General features: G+C 41.3%; 1 protein-coding gene across 2 annotated transcripts in view; it reads right to left on the reverse strand.

The window, feature by feature from the left end:
* Window positions 1–5,838: 5,838 nt before the first annotated feature.
* Window positions 5,839–26,942, reverse strand: part of MAP2K7 (mitogen-activated protein kinase kinase 7) — a 37,475-nt gene continuing 16,371 nt past the window's right edge. For both annotated transcript variants that reach the window (XM_060764902.2, XM_060764901.2), the window contains 10 exons: window positions 23,680–23,818; window positions 23,033–23,099; window positions 19,270–19,383; window positions 18,829–18,948; window positions 18,612–18,719; window positions 17,371–17,550; window positions 16,923–17,003; window positions 16,392–16,534; window positions 15,981–16,026; window positions 5,839–15,168 (listed from right to left, as the gene is read on the reverse strand). In XM_060764902.2, coding sequence (XP_060620885.1) covers window positions 15,031–15,168; window positions 15,981–16,026; window positions 16,392–16,534; window positions 16,923–17,003; window positions 17,371–17,550; window positions 18,612–18,719; window positions 18,829–18,948; window positions 19,270–19,383; window positions 23,033–23,099; window positions 23,680–23,818 — 1,136 coding nt within the window. In that variant the 3' untranslated portion in view covers window positions 5,839–15,030. The remainder of the gene's footprint in view (window positions 15,169–15,980; window positions 16,027–16,391; window positions 16,535–16,922; window positions 17,004–17,370; window positions 17,551–18,611; window positions 18,720–18,828; window positions 18,949–19,269; window positions 19,384–23,032; window positions 23,100–23,679; window positions 23,819–26,942) is intronic.

The raw sequence follows: 26,942 nt of genomic DNA on the forward strand, positions 1-26,942 counted from the left end.
CTTCATTTAATAACCAGGTTGGGAAAAATCAGGGGTCCTAGGAATCTGTTGCAAACCAACATAATCTCAATCCAGAATTAGATGGACCAGCAATCTGTCTGGTCAGAGTAAAGAACCACAGAGTTGGAAGAGACCACAAGGGCTATCCAGTCCAACCCCCTGCTATGCAGGAACACTTAAATCAATGCACATCCAGCCTCTGCCTAAAATCCCCCAGAGGAGACTCCACTGCCCTCCAAGGCAGCTATTCCACTGTCAAACAGCTCTTATGGCCAGGAAGTTCTAATGTTAAGTGGAATCTTCCCTCCTGTAATTTGCATCTATTGCTGTGCCTGTTTCTAGAGCAGGAGAAAACAAGCTCCTTTCCCTCCTCAATATGTCATCCTTTCAGAGATTTAACCATGGCTATCATGTCCCCTCTCAGCCTTCTCTTCTCCAAGCTGAACCTACCCAGCTCCCTCAGCTGCTCCTCATAAGCTTCCAGAGCTTTTAGCATTTTGGTTGCCTTTCTCTGGACATGTTTCAGCTTGTCCATATCCTCCTTGAATTGTGGTGCCGAGAACTGGACACAGATTCCAGGACAGGTCTGACCAAGGCAGAAAAGACTGGGACTATGATTTCCCTCCATCTAGACCAGGCATGGGCAGACTTTCACACTTGGGGGCCACCTGCTAGCACTCCCTGCTAGGAGGAAGGAAGGGAAGGAGGAAGGAAAGAGAGAAGGAAGAACAAAAGTGAGGAAGGGAAGGGAAGGAAGGGAAACATAAAGGAAAGAGAGAATGAAGGAAAGACAAAAGGGAGGATGGAAGTAGAAAGAGGGAGAGAGGAAAGAAAGAGACAACGAAGGAAGGACAGAAAGGTGGCAAGGAAGGATGGAAGGAGAAAGAGGGGGGGTAAGGAGGGATAGACAAAAGGGAGGGCGGGAGGGAGGAAGAGAAGAGAGAAAGAAGGAAAAAGGATGGAAGGGAATGCAGGGAGAAAGAGGGAGAGGGGAGGAAAGAGAGAAGGAAGGAAAGACAAAAGGGAAGGAAGGGAAGGAAGGACGAATGGGTGGAAGAGCAGGAGAAAGAGGGTGGGAAGGAAGAAGGAGAGAAGGAAGGATTGGATGGTGTGAGAGAGGAGGGTTTGAGAAAAGGGCCCAAGGGGCTGCACCTGGCCCCCGGGCCTGGGTTTGCCCATACCTGATCTAGACACTCCTATTGATACAGCCTAGAATCTCAATGGCTTTTAAAATTGCTACATCACACTCTTGACTCGTGTACAGATCATGGTGTATTAAGACTTGATGTGTTTCCTAACTGGGATAGGCTGTACTAAAAGACTGCATTCAGCTTACACCTCATGTCAAGACTACAGCCAACACCACAAACTGGGTCCTCCTGATAGGTTCCTGATCCTTTTGGTCTAATTCATATAAGACCACCATATTTACTAGATCCCAATATGAATTCAAAGCTTCCCTCTATGGCAGTGGTTCTCAACCTGTGGGTCCCCAGGTGTTTTGGCCTACAACTCCCAGAAATCCCAATCAGTTTACCAGCTGTTGGGATTTCTGGAACTTGAAGGCCAAAACATCTGGGGACCCACAGGTTGCGAACCACTGCTCTATGGTAAAGGGATGGCTATAAGGATAGGCTAAAGGTACTTGTCCACACAGCTCTTTCCAAGAAATAATGGTACCTACTGGCACTACAACAGATAATGGTGAAGCGGAAAACAAACACCTAACCAGTAAAGTGGTGAACCGGACAAATGAAACCTGATATAGGAAAATGTCACCAAAGTATAAGATCCTGACACATAAGTGAACAGTAAGATCTGTTGCACATCTGCTCTAGGCTTACAAGGCATCCAACAGATGCAGTCACTGAACAGGCCATTTAAAGTAAGCCCCTGTTCAAGGACACTGCTGCTTTGCAGCTGCTGGCACAAGGGAAAGAACTGTGTCATCTTGACACCTGATCCTCTGCTGCAAGAACACCAGCTACTTTCCCAGTGTAATTCAAAAATGGGGATGGGAGGGACCTGGATACAGAAGGCAGCATATCATTTAACTTGACTCAATGCATGCACACACACACACGCATGCATGTACACACAGCAGATATGCAAGATTTGAGTAGGGACACTGAAAGACGTCAGGATCCAGTTGGCACCTGAATGGGACATCTTGCTCCCGTGTGTTGCTTATGAGCAAGATGTCAAAGAAATCCTGACCATGTTTTCTACGTGGATGTGATATGCAGCGAGCTGGCAATATTCAAAGCTTATTCAAAGCTGAAGCCTAAGTGTGGAGATTTCATATAGCAACCCTTGGTCATATTGTTTCCTTGCAAATGAAAGGGTAATTTCACAGAATGTAGGGTTTCTTAAGGTTGCTTCATATATTGTTCTTTGAAGTGTTTGGGACACAAGCTGGATGAGCGGGCAGATGTGGCGTGCATCACGGAGACCTGGCTGGACGAGGCTGGAGGTGTGAATTTAACCCAGCTCTGCCCGCCAGGTTTTTCCGTGCAGCACCAGCCGAGATCCGGAGGGCGGGGAGGCGGAGTTGCAGTGGTCTATAGAGATTCAATCCCTCTGACCAGGGGCCCCATCCCGCAGTCAACAAATTTTGAATGCGTCCACCTGAGGGTGGGTGACCGGGACAGAATAGGGATTCTGTTGGTGTACCGTCCACCTCGCTGCACCACAGTCTCCCTGCCTGAGCTAGCGGGGGTGGTCTCGAGCCTGGCATTGGAGTCTCAGCAGCTCATTGTGCTGGGGGACTTCAATGTCCATGCCGAGGCAGCCCTTTCAGGAGCGGCTCAGGACTTCATGTCTGCCATGGCAACCATGGGGCTGTCCCAACAAGTATATGGCCCCACCCACAGTGCGGGACACACATTGGACTTGGTTTTCTGCCAGGGATGGGAGGAAGGTGGTGGTATTGAGGAGTTAACCATCTCTCCGTTGCCATGGACCGACCACTTCCTGGTCAGTTTTAGGCTCACTGCACCCCCTAACCTCTGCAGAGGTGGAGGACCCATTAAGCTGGTCTGCCCCAGGAGGCTTATGGATCCGGATGGATTCCTGATGGCTCTTGGGGAGTTTCCCACCGCCTCGGTAGGTGATCCTGTCGATGCCCTGGTCGCTCTCTGGAATGGGGAGATGACTAGGGCAATTGACACGATAGCTCCGGAACGTCCCCTCTCAAGTAGCCGAGCTAAACCAGCTCCTTGGTTCACCGAGGAGCTGGCAGCGCTGAAGCGAAGGAAGAGGGAACTAGAGAGCATGTGGCGTTCGGATCTGAACGAGCCAAATCGAACACGGTTTGTGTCCTTTTCAAGGGCATATGCCGCGGCAATAAAGGCCACGAAGAAAGCTTTCTTCGCGGCCACTATTGCGTCTGCAAAGAACCGTCCGGCTGAGTTGTTTCGAATTGTCAGAGGCCTTTTAAATCCCTCCACTCAAGGTGGGAACCCTGACAACTCGACCTCTCGCTGTGAAGCTTTTGCTCAGTTCTTTGCAGACAAAGTCGCTTTGATCCGCTCTGGTCTGGATACCACGTTAAAAGCAGTCTCTGAGGATGTAACACGAGCACCTGCTTGTCCTATTTTGATGGCGTATTTTCAATTGGTGAAACCCGAGGATGTGGATAAGATACTTGGAGGAATGAGGCCCACAGGGGTCCATCCTAGACCCCTGCCCATCCTGGCTTCTAAAGGAGGCCAGAGGGGGATTGGCTGAGTGGGTTGAGGTGGTGAATGCCTCCCTTCGGGAAGGCAAGATTCCGGTGAGCTTAAAACAAGCTATAATAAAACCGCTGTTGAAAAAACCATCACTGGACCCCACTAAATTTGAAAACTTTCGGCCAGTGTCCAATCTCCCCTTTTTGGGCAAAGTCCTGGAACACGTGGTGGCCTCACAACTCCAGGTATTCTTGGTAGACACGGATTATCTGGATTCGGCACAGTCTGGTTTCAGACTGGGACATGGTACCGAGACGGCCTTGGTCGCCTTAGTGGATGATCTGCGCTGGGAGCTCGACAGGGGGAGTGTGCCCCTGTTGGTGCTGCTGGACCTCTCAGCGGCCTTTGATACCGTCGACCACGGTATCCTTCTGGAGCGCCTCGCGGGGATGGGACTCGGGGGCAGTGTCCTACAGTGGCTCCAGTCATTCCTAGAGGGCCGTTCTCAGAAGGTGTTATTAGGAGACACCTGTTCAACCCCACAACCGTTTGGGGTTCCACAGGGCTCAATTCTGTCTCCCATGTTGTTTAACATCTACATGAAGCCGCTGGGAGAGATCATCCGGAGTTTCGGGGTACTGTGCCATCTGTACGCAGATGATGTCCAACTCTGTCACTCCTTTCCACTTGCTACTAAGGAGGCTGTCGAGGTCCTGAACCGGTGCCTGGCCGCTGTAACGGTCTGGATGAGGGCGAACAAATTGAAATTGAATCCAGACAAGACAGAGGCACTCCTGGTTAGTCGCAAGGCCAAACAGGGCATAGGGTTACAGCCTGTGCTGGATGGGGTCGCACTCCCCCTGAAGACACAGGTTCGCAGCTTGGGTGTGATCCTGGATTCATCGCTGAGCCTGGAACCCCAGGTCTCGGCGGTGACCAGGGGAGCATTTGCACAGTTAAAACTTGTGCGCCAGCTGCGCACGTACCTTGGGAAGTCTGACTTGGCCACAGTAGTCCACGCTCTGGTTACATCCCGCCTAGATTACTGCAACGCTCTCTACGTGGGGTTGCCTTTGAAGACAGCTCAGAAGCTTCAACTAGTCCAACGTTCGGCAGCCATGATACTAACAGGAGCGGGACGCAGGGAGCATACAACTCCCCTGTTGCGCCAACTCCACTGGTTGCCGACTTGCTACCGGGCTCAATTCAAAGTGCTGTTGTTGACCTTTAAAGCCCTAAACGGTTCCGGCCCAAGCTACCTTTCAGACCGCATCTCGGCCTACGAACCCACCAGGACTTTGAGATCTTCCGGGGAGGCCCTGCTCTCGATCCCGCCAGCTTCACAAGCACGGCTGGCAGGGACGAGAGACAGGGCCTTCTCGGTGGTGGCTCCCCGGCTGTGGAACGCCCTTCCCACAGAGATTAGATTAGCACCATCTCTAATGGTCTTCCGCAAAAAAGTAAAGACCTGGTTATTAATCAATGCTAGACTGGTAATGACATAGGAATGGAACAATGGATGACAAATCTGGATCATGTTTTAGTGACGTAATGCTAGTGAATGGTTATCTTAGTAATTGTGTATTAATTGTGTATTAGATTAGGCTATTAACTGTTTTATATTGGTGTTTGAATTCTGCTGTGTTCTGTGTTCTGTGTCTTGTGAACCGCTGTGAGTCGCCTTCGGGCTGAGAACAGCGGTATAGAAGCAAAGTAAATAAATAAATAAATAAATAAGCTGAAGACTCGAAACGTAAATGCAGAGGAAACAGAGAAACAGTTACCATGGGTTCAAAACCAATAGGGAGTAGCAGGTAATTCTATACCTTTCTGAAGTTCATCATACTCTTCCTTTTTCACTTTTTTGTTTGCAAAGGTTCAATATTGATCCTTCAAATGGTTCATCATCATCACTACTATTTAGTGATAACTTGCTTTTTCATAAATAAAAACAGAAAAAAACCCTTTAGTTAAGATGCTGCCCATTTGTTAAGTAACCCAGCATTTCCCATCTTATCAAAAATGAGCTACTTTCGGTGAGATTTTCCACCATATCTTTTCTGTCTATCCCCAAGGCAAGCTGGTTCACTATTTTTGGTTAGAGTGAAGAAAGGAGAAGACGGCTCTAGATATGTAAATTAACTTGGAAAATGGAAAGGCACAGACATTTAGGGAAAGAAAAATTTATTTTTAAGCTTCTATGAGGGTTTTTACAAACAGAGTAAAAAAAACCTTTCAAAAGTAATGATGAATGTAATTTGGTTTACACTACTGTTGGTGTGTTTTAAATCCAAAAGATCCACTGAAATTGACCAGACGGACCTAACTATTCGGAGGCAGGCAACTAATTCTGACAAACTGCCTGGACTACAGGCAGGGAGGGAGGGTGATGACAAGCAAAGTAAAAGCCCTATTTGGGATCTTAGCACAGGCCAATTGATGGACAATAAGATTCAGGACACAAAACACACCGTGAGAGATGGTTAGCAAACAAGAAATGGAAACAGATGGCCAGGAGCTGTCCTATGCTGCTGGGTTAAACCTATAGGATGGACTTAGCCCCACAGGACACAGAAAAGAACATCTCACACAGATACCTGGATACATTCAAGGAGGTACTACTAGCCAATTGCTTTTAAAAACTGAAATTACAATTGAAAATCAGAAGGAAAAGATATCTGCATGTTTCCAGATTTCTCCCATCTACACAAGCTGTGAGCTCAAGCTACCAAGTGGCCAATCACACACAGAGAACGTGATCAGACGATCTAGAATAGTATACACTGTCTGGGTTTGAAATCAATTGAATTCAAACTGTGGAATGTTCCCCTTCTCAAACTCGAGGATCTGCTTGTTTGGAGACTACTGTGCAAATTTTCTTAGGATAAGCCACTTCTGTGTAGACACAGCCTCCACTCTGTTATAACAGTATCTTATATGCCTGCCACATGGACTGTTTCCATGTCTGTGATGGATGCTTTTGGAAACATCAGGTGCTGGTGAGAACAACAAGATTGTACAAAAGATTATGCCAGAGTGAGGAGAACTGCCACATTAGGGAGTGGTTTGCTGTGTCAATAAGCAACATAAAGATAGGCTCTATGCAAAGAGGGGGATTATGTTATTTGAACAGGCATATCCAGCTTCCACAACCTTTTTAAGTAAATCACTCGTGCACTTTGGCATAAATACCATTGCTAACTTTAAAACAGTTTGGTTTTCAGCTCCAATGTGGAAATAGAACCTAATATGTTTTTTAAATCTTATACAAGGCATACATCTATATAAGTTGTGTATTCCTTATCCAAAATTCTGAAAACCCAAATACTCCAAAATCCAAAATTAATCACATGGGTGGCTAAGATGGTAACAGCTTTACTTTTTGCTGGTTCAGTGTACATAAACTATTTAATGCTCTTATTAAAATATTATATACATCATCTTCAGGCCATGTGTATAAGGTGTGTATTAAGTGTAACTGAATTTCATGTTTGAATTTGGGTCCCTTCTCCAAGATGTTGCATTATGTAAGTATGTGCAGTAAAGATATTCTAAACTCCAAAATATTTATGGTCCCAGGTACTTCAGATAAGAGATACTCAGCCTGTATACAGAGTTGTAGGCTTTGTTTTTATAAAAGGTTATCTTCACTTGATCTTAGTCAAAGGGGCTGAGAGGTGGCCTTCACTCACTCAAAAGGTTACCTTCATGAAAGATAATAAGACATGACTACCCTTCAGACTTGATAACAAAAATGATTGAGAGATAATGCAGTTCCTCTACACCAGAGCTTTCTAAATTGTGTCGGCTGCAGTGCATAGATGTGTCACACGAACATAACGAGACTATGTGAAATAAGCAACAAAACATGTATTTCAAAAAACATAAATGAAAGATTTTCATGAGATATACTGTGCCCCCATTCATTTCGTTATTACAATTTATGTATACAGTGTGTCCATATCTTTTTTATAAGATTAGTTTAACCTGTTTGCTAGTAAAATTGAATAACTGTGTTGCAAAATGATGCACGTCTAAAAAGGGAGTCACCAACATGAAATGCTTGGAAACCTCTGCTGTAGACTGAGAAGTGTCCAAAATAGTAGTCTCTCTCAGATCATGAATTGTCAGAATAGGAACCAACTCTCCTGAAGTACAGTCACTATGAAGTTTCTTGCATCTCCCTGTTTTATACTGTACACCACTTTAACATAATTTCTATGTTCTACTCTTGGAAGCTGTGAATCTTACTGATGCCAGGTGAAATTTACTACTAAGTACAATGGCTGCAACAGAGGAATAATGCTCTCTCCCTACTTGGGAAGTACCAGGGGATGTCTACCATCTCTCCTTCCTGCTGATTTACTGGCCAATGAATGTTTTAATTCTCTCAGCTGTCTTCAACTGTTTTATAATGTTGAATATTCTCACATTCCTGATTGCTCCTCTTGTAAATCAGGTGTCTGAAAGAAAATCTAAAACCAACTGCACTAAAATAATGTCTTTTCCCCCTTAAAAGTTGTGTTGATTACTGAACACAGTGTTTGCTGTACACCAGAAGTCAGAAATCAGTAGACAAGCAAAAATAATCAAGACAAGCTTAAGGGTTTAAAGCAAATGTCATGTTTGTTCAAAACAAAATTTGGTCAATCCACATAATTATGACTATCCCAAATTCCAACCTTGATCTTTCTCCTCATACTATGAGTAATTTCACAGGCTCCGTGAGGCTTGAAAGCCAGTAGAGCAGAAACAAATCCAAGGCTCAACCCTGTCCCCTTCTTTCCGTTGTTTACAATCTAGCTTTGCCCAGGTTCCTTGGGCAATAAAAGGACAGGCCACTGAACCTTGGTGATTCCAAATTTACAAGATCCCAGGATCTCTACTGCCCACATATGGAGCCCTGCAAAACTTCATCTTTTGGGATTTATTTGGAAAGCAGCCTGACGAGGGCAGCCAGGTCCATCTGCTCTCCTTCCCTTCTCCACTTTGATCAACAGCCTACTTGGCAAATACTATCACTGAAAAATACACTCTCTGGAAGAAAAGGGACATTTAAAAAATAAATTAACACACACACACACAGTTCCCCATGGGCAATAAATAAATGTTCACAAAAGTAGCTTTGATTACTTGGAACTAACAAGAGGGAGGTTGGTTGAACAAGTAAAGCTGAACTGAAACCGTCAGACTGCTCACAAGAGTATAGCGTTGTCCAGGTGGATTTCAGTGGAACAAAGCTCTCAGGAGTTTCCATCATGTAGATTTCCAGTTTGACAGGCCAGCAAAGATTCGGTATTTAAGAAGACAGACGCAAATTGGCCACAAGTTTTATGTTGGCTGCAACTAAAGTCAATTCTGATGCTGCTCATTCATTGCTCTGCTCTCAAACCCCCTACAAAACTTTGGATAACCCATGGCCTTTTAAATGAAAAGGCAGCAAAGTGAGAGTTTGGTGGCTTTCAAAAACAAGACAAAATACAAAACAAAATCAAGCAGCCGCTAAAGCTTAAGGTGTTCAGGCAATCCTGAATCAAGACAAGTGACCAGATTTACAAGTAATCCAAAATTAAAGTCCCTTTCCATATAAGATAGTTATTTCTATTTACTTTAACATGCAAATTTATAATATATGATATATAGAGAATATAGTGAAATGCTAATGCCTACAATATAACCATCTACCCAGCTAGTCTCTGCCTTACCTTTGGCATGATTTTTTTTACAGTTTTGTTTGTTTTAAAATCCCCCATTTGAATTGCATGCACCACACGCTGCACACATGTGCCCCACCCAAGCCCAATAGCCCCACACACTTTAAGAGCAGATGTCAGGCAGGCGATTGTAAACATTTAGCCATCCAGATTAAAAATAACATTAACAAAGATTTGTTCTAAATTAATACATTTAAAAAAATAATTCTAAAAATGCAATAAAACTGCATTTTTTTCAATTTTACTTGAAAAGATATCCCGTGTTTTTGAATAGTTTAAAAAGCCTTTAAAACCTTTCCAAACCCAACCCACACAGGCTAAATTTTAGCCTGGTTTAGAGAGTGTCTTCCATATTTGGAAGTTGGCCAATCTCCAAGTAAGAAAGGGGTCTTTTAATCTTCCAGATGTTTGAGACAACATTTCTCACAACTCTTTGCCCGATGGCCATGGCAACTACAGGTTCTGGGAATTGAAGTCCAAAACATCAAGAAGAACAGAGATTATTCTTGCTTTCTCTTGAAGTCAAAAGGAAGAGGATTTTCAAGAGGCGAGTCCTTTCAAGATAGTTTGCAACTAGGAGGTTGAAGTGTAAAAGCAAACAGAATACTGCACCCACACCAATATATGTTAGGGAACCAAGACAGCACTTCTATATTTTGCCTCCTACTTGACAACCTCTGTAGCAATGGCCATATCATTCTCAATCACTGACTGGAACATACTATAAATAATTTCAACCATTTATTTCCTATAGTTCTTTGCCTGAAACAAAATATTTTTTCAGGTTAAATGAAATATATCCTATCTAGAATTCACTCTTGGAGCACTTGCATAATTCTCACAATACTTTTCCTAATACATATCCTATTATCCTGTTCTAGCACTTTACAAAGCCATTGTCCAACTATCCTCTATGACTCATTAGGACTCTATATATTCATGTAAAAGTCAATGTCATGTATAAGTTGAAGGCAGGTTTTGGGATCAAAGTCCTTGATTTTGATATGTGGAAAATTTGGGGAATGGCAGCTACTGCCATCACTTTCCTGCTCAGGCATTCCTAAAGGCCTTTCATCACTCTATTCAGAGACAGGAATGAGGTTTTTCATAAAAGTTAAGGTACATGATTAATTCTCATCTCAAAAAGTGGGAATCAAGCTTTCTCTGAGCAGAGTTAACAAAAGGATAGGGCTTCGTTCATCCCAGGAGAACCTAGAAGCAACAAGCCCTTCTACTCTTGTAGCGCTCCTTTCCCCACCCAGACATTCAGTGCCACGGCAGAGAGGACGGAGCGATCCGGTGCTTCTTTCAGGTTCCCCTGGAACAGACTAAGTCAGTGGTTCTCAACCTGTGGGTCTCCAGGTGTTTTGGCCTATAACTCCCAGAGACCCCGGCCAGTTTATCAGCTGTTAGGATTTCTGGGAGTTGAAGGCAAAAACATCTGGGGACCCACAGGTTGAGAACCACTGGACTAAGCTCTTGCCATCTGCCACTCTACTTGGAAAAGGAGATGGTTCCTTTTTTTAAATAAGAGTCAAGATACAGAACATACACTGAATCAATCCAGTTTTTGGGGTCAGTTTTTAAACTAACATTTCTTGACTTATACACAAGTATATACAGTAATGACTCAAGTAGACAGATACTACTGTGACTGCACTGAAGCAGGGCTCAAGGGCAAGACAATCCAATTCCCCTGGAGCCTCTGCTGGTCACTACTAATAAATATTTGAAGTATTCAGTGCCTGAAAAGCCATGCCACTCCTTTTATTGTTAGGACAAAAGTCGGTTTCACAGCAAGCTCTACTATGAAGATCATTTGACCAATTTGGAGTGGTGGCAGTGCCCGCTATCATATCATGTGTCATCACTTCTCTGTCAACTAGTGTGTTTACTTTGCTAGAGTACTTTTAACAGAGCAAAGTAAGATCGAAGTCAAGCAGGAAAGCCAAAAGATTAAAGAGGACATGGCTACTTAACTGGTTCCTAGGAGAAAGTTTCTATTCACTACCTTTATCCTTTAGTTAACTTTCCTTACACTTTGCATTTAATCTCAATGTTCAGTGTTGAACACTCAGCCCAGTTCCACTCCTATCTAACACTTGCTCTTCTTCAACTTGGACCTATAATTCCACCTTCCATCTTCAAGACTGCTTTACTCCTCACTTTCTCCAACATCTCCTTATTCCCGTGTTTCACTTCCCCACCAAAATAATACCCAATATAGTCCCTTTAGACATCTGAACTTGATCTACCTTCCAAGACAAGTTCTCCAACCTGATAGTAAAATGCAGAGCAAAATGGCAGACAATTGACATTCTGTCACTTGGAAAGCTAGCCTTCCCACTTAACATCAGATTGGGACTTCTAACACAACCCTACTAATGCACTTCCACAAGACCAGTCATTTTCTGGGGTCACCCAATATACTCTGAATTTCACATCAAATCTTTTAGTCCCTTCACTATGGCTTTCAATACATATATTTATTACATCTGTCCCAACCTTTCTTAGGCTTCAAATGCTGTCATTTTGCCATTTGCAATGCTCTTTTCATTATTGCATGGGAAAAGCTTTAGATACTGCACTCTTCTCTGTGCCCTTTTTTCACCATCCTACACAACCACAATTCCAAACATCATCTTTTGTGGATTATTATATCAGAAATCAGGAGTTGGATACTGCAGGTGACTCCCTATTGACTTAACAGGGGAACTGCAGTATAAGCTAATCAGGATTGCTGTGATAAACAGAGGGGAATGTAACAACCCAACTTTTGGTACTGGCTTTCTAAACTGTGTACTGAGTAGAGATGGGAAAGCCTGCGCGTGGGGGTGGAAAAATGGGGGGGGAAGTTTTTCCTCAATTTTTCTGTTTTGTTTTTTTCCAGGCCTTCCCATCTCTAGTAATGAGCAAGCCTGAAATATACATCTGAACTGGGCTATAATGTTTTTGGATAGTTTAAATTCCTAGGGGTTTGGGGAAGGCACTACAGTGAACCCAACTACAATCCACTGAGAAGGTATATGAAACATCTTTGAAAAGAATTCATCTTCGAAAGTAAATATCTCTCAGACTCTCTCTGCCTAGTGCTATCTTTTTAGACATTCTTGGAGCAACATCTGACTTGGTCTGCTCCTATTCACCTCCCATTAAAAAAATCCACACACCAATATCCCCTCCTTACTTCAACATTGCTTATGTCCACCCAAACTCTAAACCTTCTATCTTAGCCCTCTGCATTTTCCCACCAGTTCCTCACTTCTCACTATCCTCTCTAATACAAGATATCACTCTTTATAAAACGTGCCACATGCTATTTCCTTCTTGATACAGATCAACTTGCCTTTAAAGCCTGTATGTAAGATAATGGCCTTTCTCTATACTCTAAAAAAATGTTCCCATGTTAACAATTACTACTGAAACCAGTACAGAAACATAATTTCTATTTGTTACCATTATCCAGGTCATCTGAAGACTTCCAGCTTTCATTAAACAAGCACTACCTCTTTGGTATTTGGCATCCTTTGCCAACAACTGTCCAATCCTGAAAATCCCCAAAAGGTCATATATGCTTTGCAGGCGTGCTTGCAAGGCACACAAGATCAACCACCAAACCCATTGCTCCATCAGTCTATTTGACATTTTGGACTCTCACTCCTAAGTGCTCCTTCAGTCATCTCTGTAAACCTGTTCCTCCTTACACTAATTCTACCACTGAGCACATCCAATATTTACTTCTCCGTTCTAGCAAACAGAAATGCTCATTTTGGAAATGGCCAGAACACAGATAAAATTTTAGATGAAGATTACGCCATTCCAGAGAGTGACACCAGTCAAATATCTTTGGATAATAAATTACTATAGTTGCAACTCGTTTTCAGGACATGCCAAGCAACTCATGACCTCAAATCTTGGGGGGTTTTTTTTCTTGCCTGGGTCATGAATCAAAGCAATCAACTAAAGGATTAGATAAATAGGAAGAAAAACATACCCAAATCATCCCTAGGCAAGAGAAAGCAGGAATACATCTCACCTTCAGGTTAACATGCAGTGCTTGAGGGTTGCATGCTAGTCTCTACGCTACCATATAAACTGAAATTGTTACTGGGAGACTGACCCAACAAAAAACCCAGGACCCATTCCCATAGCATTTGGCCACCTCCCATTCTCTCTGTTGCTGGTGGCAATGAATGATCATGACTTCAGTGAGCCAAACACCTTGGTTCCTGTGCCATGAATGTGGGAATGCTTGCCTGCCCATGAGGCACCTTTGAATTAGGAGGTGACTGGATTCTGTTCTGTTTCTCTTTCCTTCTTGTGAAATCACTAAAAGGATAGAAACTCTACTTGTAAAGCAGAGGAGGATTGAGGCTGCATTTGTTTTCATCCTCCAAACCTTTTGGATTTTTCTGGATCTCACTTCTGAGAATCTACACATTTTGTGAATCCAAAGACATTGTAGATTCTATTCAATGATCTCCAAAGAGCAAACTGACTATTCTTCAACTGGAAACACAGGTTACCAGTCAAGAATCTAGCCCAGTAAGTCCACAAGACTTACAAAGAATATAAATTTGTTACTAACTAGTTTTTTTTAGAATCCCTAAGAAACAGCACTTAACATACAATTTGTGCTGAATCTCTTTTTTTAATGGCTTTCTTGATGCCAGGATTATCTTTAAGCTTTGCTTTTCTTTTTCTTAAATACTGCAAGAAAATAGAAAAGCATTTATCCTAGCACCAAATACACACTTTGGTAAATAAAACACCACTGACAAAACTTTGTTCGCACTCAAAAAAAGAAGAAAAGGAACCCCTGAGATCAAAAAGAATTGAAGATGGAAAAAAAATCACTCTAACCGAGCTACTCTTGGGTGAGAATAATCTTCAAACCTTCCCTTTCCTGTCCTCACAGTCCTAAGGAAAAAAATGTAACCAAGACAACAGCAACAGCTAAGCTCAGAAACTAAAGCAGCAGCTGACTCCTCTACCCCAAGCCCCATTTCCCCTCAGCAAATACAAACCTAAAATACAAACAAAAATAAAACGAAAGAAAGAAAGAAAACATGTAATAACACAAGGATTGATGAACGGGTGCAGCAGGCAGCCCACAGCACCAGAAGTCTAAACTTAATAAATAAGTGGTAAAAAAATCTTTTCTTTTTTTCTCCTTTTGTGTGTTTTGTGTCTGTTCATAGTGCGTGAGCAAGGGTCACTGTTACATGTCCTTGAGTCTCCAGTCGTGGTGGAGAGAGACAAGCAGGGAGCACGGTGTCATTCGGTGGCAACTCTTGGTGGCAGGCGCTCAGCCCCAAATCCATACAAGCGCAAGCTGGAAAGAGCCTTCTTGCCCAGAGCCTTCTATTCTTAGGCTGAGTGGTGCCCAAGATGTAAAAGGCATACATCCAGAATTTCAGAAAGACCAGATAGCCATCCCAACTCTTCCTGGCAATGTTGAAGGAGAAGACAAAATGGGCGAAAAGGATGACAGAGCAGGTGAAGCACAGACATTGAATGCCATTGAAGAGTTGCTCTTGTGAAGGTAGGTGCCTGCTGGGGTGCTTTCTCTTGCCCCACCTCAGGAGCTCTCTGTCTGCCAAGGAACTCCCTCTCCTCGGCACAGCAGCCACGCTGCTACTTGGCTACCTGGTGAAGAAGGGCAGGTGGTGTTGGCTGAGGATGCTGCTCGTGCGGGGGGACTCTGTCTTCGCCATGACATCTTTGAACCAGGAGGCCACATCCACTTCCAGTGTCTCATAACGCTTGATGAAGTTGTGTTCCTGTAAAGGAAGAGGGGAAACAAGTTGGATAAATACCTAACTGCAAAATGCATACCTTGTCAGCTTTTCTTGCTGTCTTTTGAATTGATGGGCAGACTATAAATTTCGAATACATACAAACATATTTTTACAAAGTGATGGGACAACTATTAGCAAGTGTGGCAGCCTGGAACAAGCATACACACACTACAAGACTGAGTGTAGGGGGGATCACAGAGATGAAAGTAATCAGAGATACCTTGCTTTCAGAAATGAGCTGTAGGTAGGTAAGGCTAGCTCTTAATTTATGCCAGATTTCAAGATAGTCAGCACACATAAGTGCAGCTAAATGCTGTTGGAATGCATACTTCTGAAAAATGTAAAACATTCTGCCAAACTCTAAGGAAATAAGAGTGTGGTTTTATAGTGATTGTAATGTTTTTAAAATGTTTTAATGTATTTGAAGAAATTTAATTTTATTATTGGTTGATGGTTTTGATGTCTGTTTTTATATATTGTTATACTGTTGGTATGCATTTTAATGTGCTATATTTTAACTGTTGATTGGGCTTGGCCCCATGTAAGCCATCCCGAGTCTCTTTGGGGAGATGGAGGTGGGATACAAAAATAAAGTTATTATTATTGTATTATTGTTATTTCAATTTTGATCTTAATTTTAATTTAAACGTTTATTTTAATTTATATAGTTGTTAAGGCATTGACTTGTTGCCTATCTGTAAGCCGCCTTGAGTCTCCTTCAGAGTCGATAAAGGCAGGCTATAAATATAGTAAATAAATAAATACGTAATATTTACAATATGTCAAATACTCACAAGTAGTTTGTTGTACTTTGGTCTCTTCCTGTGATCTTTAGTAAGGCTGATAAGAAAAAACACACATTCAAACCAAAAATCCCAACGAATCATTGTCATAGTACACAAGTAGTAATTTAGTAAACAAATCAGAGATCTCCATCATTTATTGATTAAGGTATTTCTTATCCATCCCATATCAACATATTTTACAATAAGAGTACAGTTTGTGAATCCCTAGCCATATTCAACCAATATGGGTCTACCCCAGTGAGTGAATAGGCAAATTTTAAGTTGCAAATGAAATAAAGATCATATTTACATCAGCCAAAGTGACAAGTGGAGGGAATTCCACTGCCAGGGAATTACAAATTGGAAAGTTTTGGCAGTCACCTGCTGAGAGTCAGGTGGCATTTGTACCACTTTACTCACCAGTCTTTCACAAATGACTGGAAATCCACAGAAAATCCCATATTATTTGGGAGAAGAGGAGGATCTTCCTGCAAAACCTTGGTAAGGACCTCAAAATCTGTTTTGCAGTTCTTGTAAGGGAACTGCCCTGTAGCCAACTCAACCTGAATTGAGGATAGGAAAAAATAGTGTTAGAAATTGGTACAGTTGAGCAAGAAACATGGACAAGTCATCTGCCCACATCCTCATTCAGCCATGGAAACCCACTGGGTGACCTCAGGCAAGTCACGCTCTTTCATTCTCAAAGGAAGGCAAAGACAAACCCTCTGAACAAATCTATCCAAGAAAATGTCATGACCAAGGTTCCCCATAATTCAGAAATGACCTGAAGACATACAATAATATACATACACATATGCACATACAAGACATAGTTGGGTTAATAAAATTGCTTTAAGTTTTAATGCACTCTTTGCACCATTCCAGCCACATAGAAAGTTGCCTTAAAATCATGGTTTATGCTTTCAAGATTGGAAAAAAAGTTTGACTTACCAAAGAGATGCCAAGGCTCCACACATCTGCACGGATATCATAGTCTGGTTTCGAAGGATCAGGGGGATCTATTCTCTCAGGCTAAAAATAAAAATGCTGTTAGAAACTCAAAGAACATTGTTTTGCTACTCATTTCCCATCTCAACCTACTAAATCCAAGCCAAAATACAGTTCTGAGAAAACATAGGTAACTGCATGATACAGCATATTTTCCAAACATTCAGGATTTTAGTGGCCATCTTTCTTAGTACAAAGAATAACAGTCCCAGAGAAAGTCTTAGGCCCATACTATATGTCAGGTGTTAACAGTAAGCAGGTCTGGAATAATATATAAGCCAGGCCAAGCAACATGGAGGAAAGGGGGTTGACTGCCCAAACAAACTTATCCAGTCAGAAATTACACACAGATTTTCTGGTGATGTTGCCCAACTGGCCCTCCAATTCTTACCGCCATATATGCTGCACAACCAGCGCTTCGGGTTTTGGCTTTTGAATCTACCAGCCTCCCACTGATCCCGAAGTCACACAGTTTGATTTGCCCCCTCTCATCCAACAAGATATTGGAAGGCTTCACATCTCTATGGATGACACCATGCTTCTCTTTCAGATAGTAGAGTGCTTTCACAATCTGCAAACAAACAGACAAACAAAGCCCAAACAATTTACTGTAAATCAAAATGGATGAAATGTGGTTCTGTGGTCATCATAGGTGTCTCTTCAGTACAATTTCTCCTAATTTCCATGATTCCCTGAGGGCAGAGTTTCTCAAAGTGGTTGTCCAGGGTTGATTTGTGACCCTTCAAATGACAGGCCAGATCAAGTCTCCAGGGAAATCATGGAAGGGCGAAAGAGAACTACTCAAGAGAAATTTGGAGGGAAAAATTAAAAGATAATATAAAATGGCCAAGCTGTCTAATGGACTGCGAGGTAAAAGGAGTGAAGAATTTGTAAACAAATGGTGGCGGAATTTTGCATATCTTGGAAAGAAGGCAAAATGTCGACTTGAAAGACAGCAACATCTTTAAAGGGGAACTATTTAAGGCACTTATATGGGTAGGTATCAGGGTACAGGTAAACTATGACAGTTAAAAATCTAGGAAAAGTTCAAATAATATTCCCAATTGTAGTTCATATATTTACACACAGAGTGTGAGGAAAAAATTGAATGGGTCAACTTTGTAACAAACCAAGGGGGAGTTGTTGTTTTGGAGTTGTTGTTTTTTTGTCTTATGAAGGAAAGCAACTACAATGGAGAAGGGGTGGGGAATCTGGTGGGGCAGTTAAACAGTTCCCATTAATGTATTAATCATTAGTCAGAGAGTATGCCGTGGACATTCAGATTCACAGGAGCACATGAGGAAAGAGGAGGCAGCTAAACACAGACATTTTATCCTCCATTCATTTTTTTTCATTTTTGATTTCAAATGAACTTTGGAACTTTAACAGCAGTTGGGGTGTATGTGTGGGGAAAAATGTGAAATAAAAACCTGCATGATGCAGCTTAGAAGCCGAATAAATCTGAATAATGTGGGCACTTGTTGCAAAGATGAAGTTTCCAGATCCCAGCCATTTTCTATATTGCAAATATAGGATATAGTAGATAGCTTTCTGACTTTCTGAGAGAACACACTTCTTAAGGAACACTTTGTTCCCATCAGAGATTCTGCAAAAGAGATTTCAAGCACTCACCGCCACAGTCATCTTTCCTAAGATCCTCTCAGGGATAGGTCCCTGAATGCGTTTTTTCAGCTTCTCTGCACATGTCCCCATTAGCTCCATGGCTATAAAAACATCAGTCTAAATAGCAAAAAAGAAAAACAAAACAAAGGCAATTCTTTTAAGACAATCAAATTACATTTAAATATAAAATCAAACTGGAGAATATCTTAACACTGGATTCATTTACATTTGTGATGAAAGTCCCAAAGCACTGAACAATGTAAGGACAGTCATGGCTCTTCAGCACTACATCCAGGTCCATTAGGATCCTCTTGTTCTCTTCTTTGTTACCAGAACGACGCATTTGCTGAGAATAAGCAAACAGAATGTGACATATGTGAGCAAAGTGGTAAGACTGAGAAGGTGCATCACAGTCCATAAATTCTTCATGAGAGTTCAAGGAGTCTCACTATGCCTTATACAGGAATTTAAAGTCACGGCAAGCAATTTATCCCATCCTTCCTGTCCCTTCTCCTTCAGCTGCTGCAACAAGAATCAAGTCCTCCTGCCTCCTCAAACATTTACCTGATAACCAGTACAATCCCTGAAAGATCCTGTCGTCTCTTGCAAACATTTTCCTTTTGGTCTAAAATACCTATACCTCAGCACCCAAGTAGATTTGTCTCACCTTTACAGCTATGATGTGTCCTGTCTTCTTGAAACGCATTTTCCATACCTGTCCACAAGTCCCACTTCCAATCTCACCCAGATTTTCTAGGTCATTGATTTCTGCTTGGTATCTCTGTGAAAAGATGAGTACATAGAGCTCAGATACACATAATGATGCTGTTTATCAATCAGATGCATATGGAGGGGAGAGTGGCTGTTTTTTATATTAAAAACAGATGGATTAAGATATTTTGAATTGTTCTATCTCTCACCTCAGTTGCTAAGATGTATCTAATGAAACTGCAATGCCCTGAGAAGGGTTTTGTTTTGGGAGGATCTATTTTTTCTATGATAATTAAAACAATAAATATAAAAATAAACCATAACTTAAATTTTTTTCTCATTCACCAACCCTCTACTTCCTTGATCATAGACTTGTACAAAATACTTACTTCCCTGTCAATTTTACGTATAATCTTTCCTCGACTTGTCTATTTTCATTAATAATATTCATATTTTCACTTAGTCTTTTATTCAAAATCTCATCTAATCTAACAGTGGTTTAAATCTGCTATTGCTCTGACACATATAACTAATAAAGGCTTTCCAAACAGCTATGAATAAATTTTCTTTTATTTCTCCTCTCCCTAATCTGACTTTGTGTGTTAATTTTTCAGATCAAGCTAAGCCCTAAGAACTGAACAAGGAAGTCAAAAACAAAGGCAAGTAAAATGTGTTTTAATGAAAAGATTACTACTGATATGGAATAAATTTTGGGGTGCACAAATACTGTAGGCCACTTTCATTTGCACTATAATGAAGAGGAATAAAAAGGAAACGATGCATAGGTCCCACAACCCTCCCCATTTGAAAGTGCAAATTGAGTCATTATAGATCGAATCAATGGGACATCCAGCTTTCCATCCTGTTCCCAAAAAAGCACCTGTCTTAAATAGCATTTCAGTGTGGTATGAACATTGTTCAGGCGGCAGCAACAAAGTATAGCCCAAAGAAAAAGAAAACCAAGAAGGCAAGATGAATGTCTGCTGAGACACTGGAAGTAGCCCAAGAAAGAAGGAAAGCAAAAAAGAACAGTGATAAGGGGAGATATGCCCAATTAAATACAATTCCAGAGGTTAGCCAGAAGAGACAAGGAACTATTTTTAAACACGTAAGGCATAGAAGTGGAAGAAGACAACAGAATAGGAAGGACAAGAGACCTCTTCCAGAAAATTGGAATGAAAATGGGCATGATAAAAAAACAAAGATGGCAAGTACCTATCAGAAGCTTAAGAGATCAAGAGAAGGTGGTGAGACTATACAGAAGATCTGTATAGGAAAGATAATAATATCGAGGATAGCTTTGATGGTGTGATGAGTGAATTAGAACCAGACATCCTGAGGAGTGAGGTTGAATGGGACTTAAGAAGCTTTGCTAGCAACAAGGCAGCAGGAGACGACGGGATCCCAGCTGAACTGTTCAAAATCTTGAAAGATGATGCTGTCAAGGTGATGCATGCCATATGCCAGCAAATAGGGAAAACACAAGAATGGTCATCTGATTGGAAAAAATAAACTTATATCCTCATACCAAAAAAGGGAAATACTAAAGAATGCTCGAATTTTTGTATGGTTTGAGCACTTATTTCACATGCCAGTAAGGTAATGCTCAAGATCCTGCAAGGAAGACTCTAGCAATACATGGAGCAAGAGGTGTCAGATGTACAAGATGGGTTTAGAAAAGGTAGAGGTACGAGAGACCAAATTGCCAATATCTGCTGGATAATGGAGAAACGCAGGGAGTTTCAGAAGAGTATCTATTTCTGTTTTATTGACTATCCTAAAGCCTTTGACTGTGTGGATCATAATAAAAAGTTCTTGGTGGTATGGGGATACCAAGCCACCTTGTCTGTCTCCTGAGGAATCTGTATAACGACCAAGTAGCAACAGTAAGAACAGACCATGGAACAACCGACGGTTTCAAGATTGGAACAGGAGTATGGCAGGGTTGTATACTCTCACCAAACCTATTCAACCTATTGTATGCAGAACACATCATGCAACATGCGGGGCTTGACAAATCCAAGGCTGGAGTTAAAATTGCTGGAAGAAATATTAACAACCTTAGATATGCAGATGATACCACTTTGATGGGTGAAAGCGAGAAGGAGCTGAGGAGCCTTCTAACCAAGGTGAAAGAAGAAAGCGCAAAAGCTGGGTTGCAGTTAAACATCAAAGAAACCAAGATTATGGCAACCAGACTGATTGATAACTGGCAAATAGAGGGAGAAAATGTGGAGGCAGTGACAGACTTTGTATTTCTAGACGCAAAGATTACTGCAGACGCAGACTGCAGCCAGGAAATCAGGAGACGATTACTTCTTGGGAGGAGTACAATGAACAATCTCAATAAAATAGTGAAGAGTAGAGACATCACATTGGCAACGAAGATCCACATAGTCAAAGCAATGGAATTCCCCGTAATAACCTATGGATGTGAGAGCTGGACCATAAGGAGGCTGAGGGAAGGAAGATAGATGCTCCCTTCACCAGGACCAACCAACTCATGTTGTTTCACAATTCCAAAATATCATCGTTTCTCTTGCTGGCTTATACCCCTTCCCTTCATTAAACACATACTCAATAAATTTTCCCCATATTTTCCAAAAGTCTGTTTGTTTACATATTTCCATTTTAATTTTAATATTGCAAGTTAGCTTATCATTAATCGCTATATTCCAAATTTCCCTATACCATTCTTCTAATTAAATTTCTTTTTTTTTTCTTTCCAGTTTTTTGCTATTAACAATTTAGCTGCTGTTATCAAATTAGAAACCAATTCTTTCTCCTCTTGTAAGGGAATTATATTATCATGTATAAGTAATAATGCTAATTTTGGTGTAATCTCAGTCTCTATTTTTATTATTGCTCTTATTTCTTTGAATATGCTTTCCCAAAATTTTTGTATAATATTAAATGACCACCACATATGAAGGTACGTCCCTATTTCCTGACAACCTCTCCAGCACTGAGAGAGGTAAGGGGAAGGGGAAGGGGGGGGGGGAACGGTATAATAAAAATAATTATAAAGAAATACAATATGTATAAGTGGATAAAAGGTGTGTGATACAGTTATATGTAGCATTAGTTGTAATGGAAATTTAAAAATAATGATAAGAAATATGATTAAAGATGTTTTTGAAGTTTATTTACTGTTAGATTGTATATAATATGACATACTCTTTTATCTAAGATACTGTAAAAAGAGAGAAAAATGTATGCTTATACATTTTGTTGGACAAATTTATAAATAAAAACTTTTTTTTAAAAAGGAAAATAGATACTTTTGAACTGTGGTGCTGAAGGAAAATTCTGAGAGGGCCGTGGACCACAAGAAGATCAAACCAGTCCGTACTTCACGAAATAAAGCCCGAGTGGTCACTGGAGGGAAGGATATTAGAGGCAAAGATGAAGTACTTTGGCCACATCATGAGAAGACAGGAAAGCTTGGAGAAGACAATTATGCTGGGGAAAATGGAAGGAAAAAGGAAGTGACTGGCTTGACTTTGATGGAATTGGGGGTGGCCACAGTCAACAAGGAGCTCTGGTGTGGGCTGGTCCATGAGGTCACGAAGAGCTGGAAGCAACTGAATGAATAAACAACAACAACGAATCTCCCTTGCACAGACTATAGTCCCAGTAACCAAAGCCAAGTATGAGGAATGCTGAAAGTGGCAGTCCTACAACCCCTGGAAGGACACATAATTCTCAAGTCAGCTTACCTGCCCTCCAATGGTCAAGTAACCCGTTTGCTTCATAATTTCCTGTAATTTCTGATCAATCTCTATACTGAAAAGTGAAAGAAGAAAAAGGTAAACTGTTGTAGAGTTGCACCCATCCATTAAAGAGGGATATATATTCCCCAATGAGGTACAATGGAAGATTAAAGGTTCCCATCCTCAATAAGGGGGTCTAGACAATCCTATGAACATGGACAGCTCCAAATGAGAAAACTCTGTCACCCAACTAAATATGGTGTACATTAAGCAATAGGTTTTATTATTTGGCGAACCAAAGCAGGCTGCAGCTCTTCTGCAAAAGTGACATAGCTTTATATTTAACATGCCTGTCACTCATTTGCTGTATGTAAAGAATAACTCTTTACATACAGCAAATGAGTTATTCAGTTGGCAGAATTAGTGCATTAGTTAATGAGTGTGTTCATATGCATTAATTACCGAACAAATTTCAGGTTAATTTGTTCAAAAACTAATACAGATATGGCAATGAATTTACAAAAACTTCAGGTACAGTAATTACAGTAACATGACTTGGTGTAAGGTGGAGAGGCCATTCAGATCCGAACCTGGCTTTAATCAATGCTGCATAGGTTTATGGATTGCAAATCTTTATGTATTACATTGCTTACCTTTCCATGCTCCTATGCATGAGAAACTGTGGCTGAGGAGGCAAGCCCAGCATATTTCGGGGGCGTGATGGGTGCTGAGGTGAATTCTCCAAAGAGGAAGAACGGCTGCTGCCATCATTGGCTAAGGGAAGCTGCAGGGCTGAGAGGAGGAGGAGGAGATAGTAAGTCAGATGAAGAGGTATGAACACTGGGATTTGGTTTCAAGCAGGATCCACTGCAGCCTAAGTTTTCCACACTGAAGGCAGGAGTGCTGAAAAGACAGCCCGTCACATTCATGAAAAATGTATCAGTATCCTATCCAAGATCTAGGATCTAGATGTTGAATTCAGACATTATCCTAATTCAAATGTCTGCCTGAAATCCCTTTAGCTGTTCTCAAGTCTCACGGCATCCTTCAGAAAGCGAATCCCTCGGCATACCCTCATGGAGGTGGCTCACACTAATACTGGACAGAGCTTCCCCTTTCCTGTTGTGCAGATGAGCAAAACCTAGTATGAACTGGAGGTGACTATAATACTTGGCAACAATTTAAACCATTCCCATTTTATGGTATCTTTGCAGATTTTATCTTTCTTTGGCTGAGGGGAAGCCAATTTCATAATTGTTTTCAGCTTCATTAAACATTACTTTAAGGTCTCTAAAATGAATTGGAATAATTTACCAGTTTATTTCAAAATATATTTGAAAAACAGCTTCAAAATTCTGAAAGCCTCTATTTAAACAACAATATGATCATATCTCCAATATCTAATGGAGAGATTTCTCTCATCTTTTCTCACTATGTTCTGCTGAAAATGAAATAGTGTGTACACAAGTCTATATATGTACACAAACTCAATGCAGGACAGCTATGAGAACTATCTTGTGGAAAGGTTTTGAAGCACAATAGTGAATGGATAGAGACTAGCTGGCCTTTCCATGACAGAACTCTGGCCCCTCATGTTCTCTCCCTGCCCCTAAGCTTCATCAAATTGTTAGCATCTATGAATGTAGCTTCCAAAGATTAGGGATCTGTGGGCTAGAAAAAAAGCCACACTATGTATTAACAGTGACAGACAGAAAAGAGGTGCCTATTATAGCCCCAATAGTTCTTTCACATATACTATATGAAGAGATGACATAGCTCCTGAGCCTTTGTTCTCTTGGAGCAAATGAAAAAAACAAACAGGAAGTAGAACCATTTTCATTTAAAATACTTTGTAAGCAAAAAGCTGCTTCTCACAAGTTATCTGACAGGAGTAAGGATGGAGAATGCACCTATTCTTCTTCCCTTGTATGCTGATCAAGAGCTTGAACTAGTATTGAACAGAGGGAATGCATTGTGAGCTTGAACCAGGAACATTCTCCACTACTGATCTTAGTACAAGTACTTTCGTGGTAACTAAGACTGAAGAAAGCATACCAGGTATAACCTTCTATAGACAGACATAAATCTCAAAGAAGGAACTTTCCATGACATGTACAGCTAGATCAGCAAACTGCATTACACCAAGAGGACTACACACAGGCTAGTGTAGGAAGTCATGCTGCATAACTTTTAGCAACAATGGTTAGTAGCTGAATGGTTAGATCTGATGTCTTCCCAGCACAAGAACTACAATGATTGGATATTGTCTGATTTATTTCATATTTTGTCCTTCTCAACAGGCTTAAACCCCAAACAGGAAGAGGGGGCATGGAAGAGACAGCAGCTAGGGATGTTGCCAGACTGTAAAACGTCTTATGCAGAAACCCTAACTTGCCTCCATCTGACCATGATATCATAAGATCAAACAAAGAACAGCTATGTGGCACTCATATCCCCAGTCTCACAGCCCATGTCAAAAAAAGGAACAGGAGTTTAAGATTCTAACAAAAATATTCATTCATACACCTAAATACACTGAACACCGTTATGGCCAAAAAGAAAAGGACAGCTGGTCTTAAGTTGAATTTGTATGTAAGTCAGGACAGCTACATTTTTAAGTGTACCAACCAATTTTTTTAGCTTTGGATAGCATAGGGAAGGGTTAACACCCTTGTGGTGTTTGTGTTGCTTTCTGTGCTCCTGTTCAGAAGATTTCACCTCACTGTCTATCCCTGTGATCACTGGATTTTGAAAAAAAAATGGCTTATGGAAACAAGGATTGGTGATGAAGCTTTACTGAAGACACCCTTTTCTCCATGATAGCTTTATCAAGAGTGTTTCTCCTTTCCTAGAGGTAGATTTCTCTCACTGCTTGTTGTCTCACCGCTGTTCTCAACTATGAGTGATTTGTAAGTCGGATGTTTGTAACTTGGAGACTGCCTGTATTGGCTTCCACACCATGTTTCTACAAAAACCAAGTCTGCACAACATAATTCACTATTTCTCTTTTCTCCTCAAAGTTGCAGATAAATGTTTGAGAATGAATGCCTCCCCTGTGTTTCCATAGTTACCATAGGCCCTCGGCACTAGATTAGTGTCTCTCCTACACCTCTAAGCATCTGCATGCCTCCTGTCCTTTGGGTGCATGTGAGGATTTTAAGGCAGTGATTTGTTTGTTGTTGTTGTTGTTGTTTTAAAAAAAACACAGCCATGTCTGATTCTGTACAGAATACCAAATGATACCATGGCGATTCCTAATTTCCACATTGAAATTGCCTGTTCCTTATAAACCGAAAAGCAATGCATCACGTGCTTATTCAAATGCTGTGCTGGGATCCAAAGAAGCATGGCATGCACCAATATCTGACCTTTTTTCCCTTTGAACAGCTGGCCCTGTTAAAATATCTACAAGCTGCTCTTGGAATTCCTCTCAACTTCAAAAACAATGTGCCTCATGGCAAGGGGAGTTAGGAGACTATACTTTGAAGAAAGCAGGGGAAAAGCCTCCATGACCTCTCAGATTTCATCTTGCAATTCATTGGCTCCTGGTTCTGAGACTGAAGTACATATTTCCTTTACCTAAAACAACAAGTTACCCAAACTGCACCATTTTCTTTGATCCATAATTAAAATGAAAAGGGAATGCATTTTCAGAAATCCACCTCCTTCTTGAATCCCTCTGAAATTTCCCACACAGATTCCAAGGAGAGCCCTACATCGTTCCCCTGGGCCTGTCCCAAAAGATGGAGCAAGGCGAGAGGTGGCATGAGAGGACAACACAGAGGATGGGTTAATCACTGCAGAATATCTTCCTATAAGGATGGGTTAATCACTGCAGAATATCTATTCCCTTAATACTTACGTGACAAAGTAACAACAAAACATACAGTCTTTGCTAAAAGAGCACTATAGATAT

This window comes from Anolis sagrei, chromosome 2 (assembly GCF_037176765.1).
Source record: "Anolis sagrei isolate rAnoSag1 chromosome 2, rAnoSag1.mat, whole genome shotgun sequence".
NCBI classification, from domain to species: Eukaryota; Metazoa; Chordata; class Lepidosauria; order Squamata; family Dactyloidae; genus Anolis; species Anolis sagrei.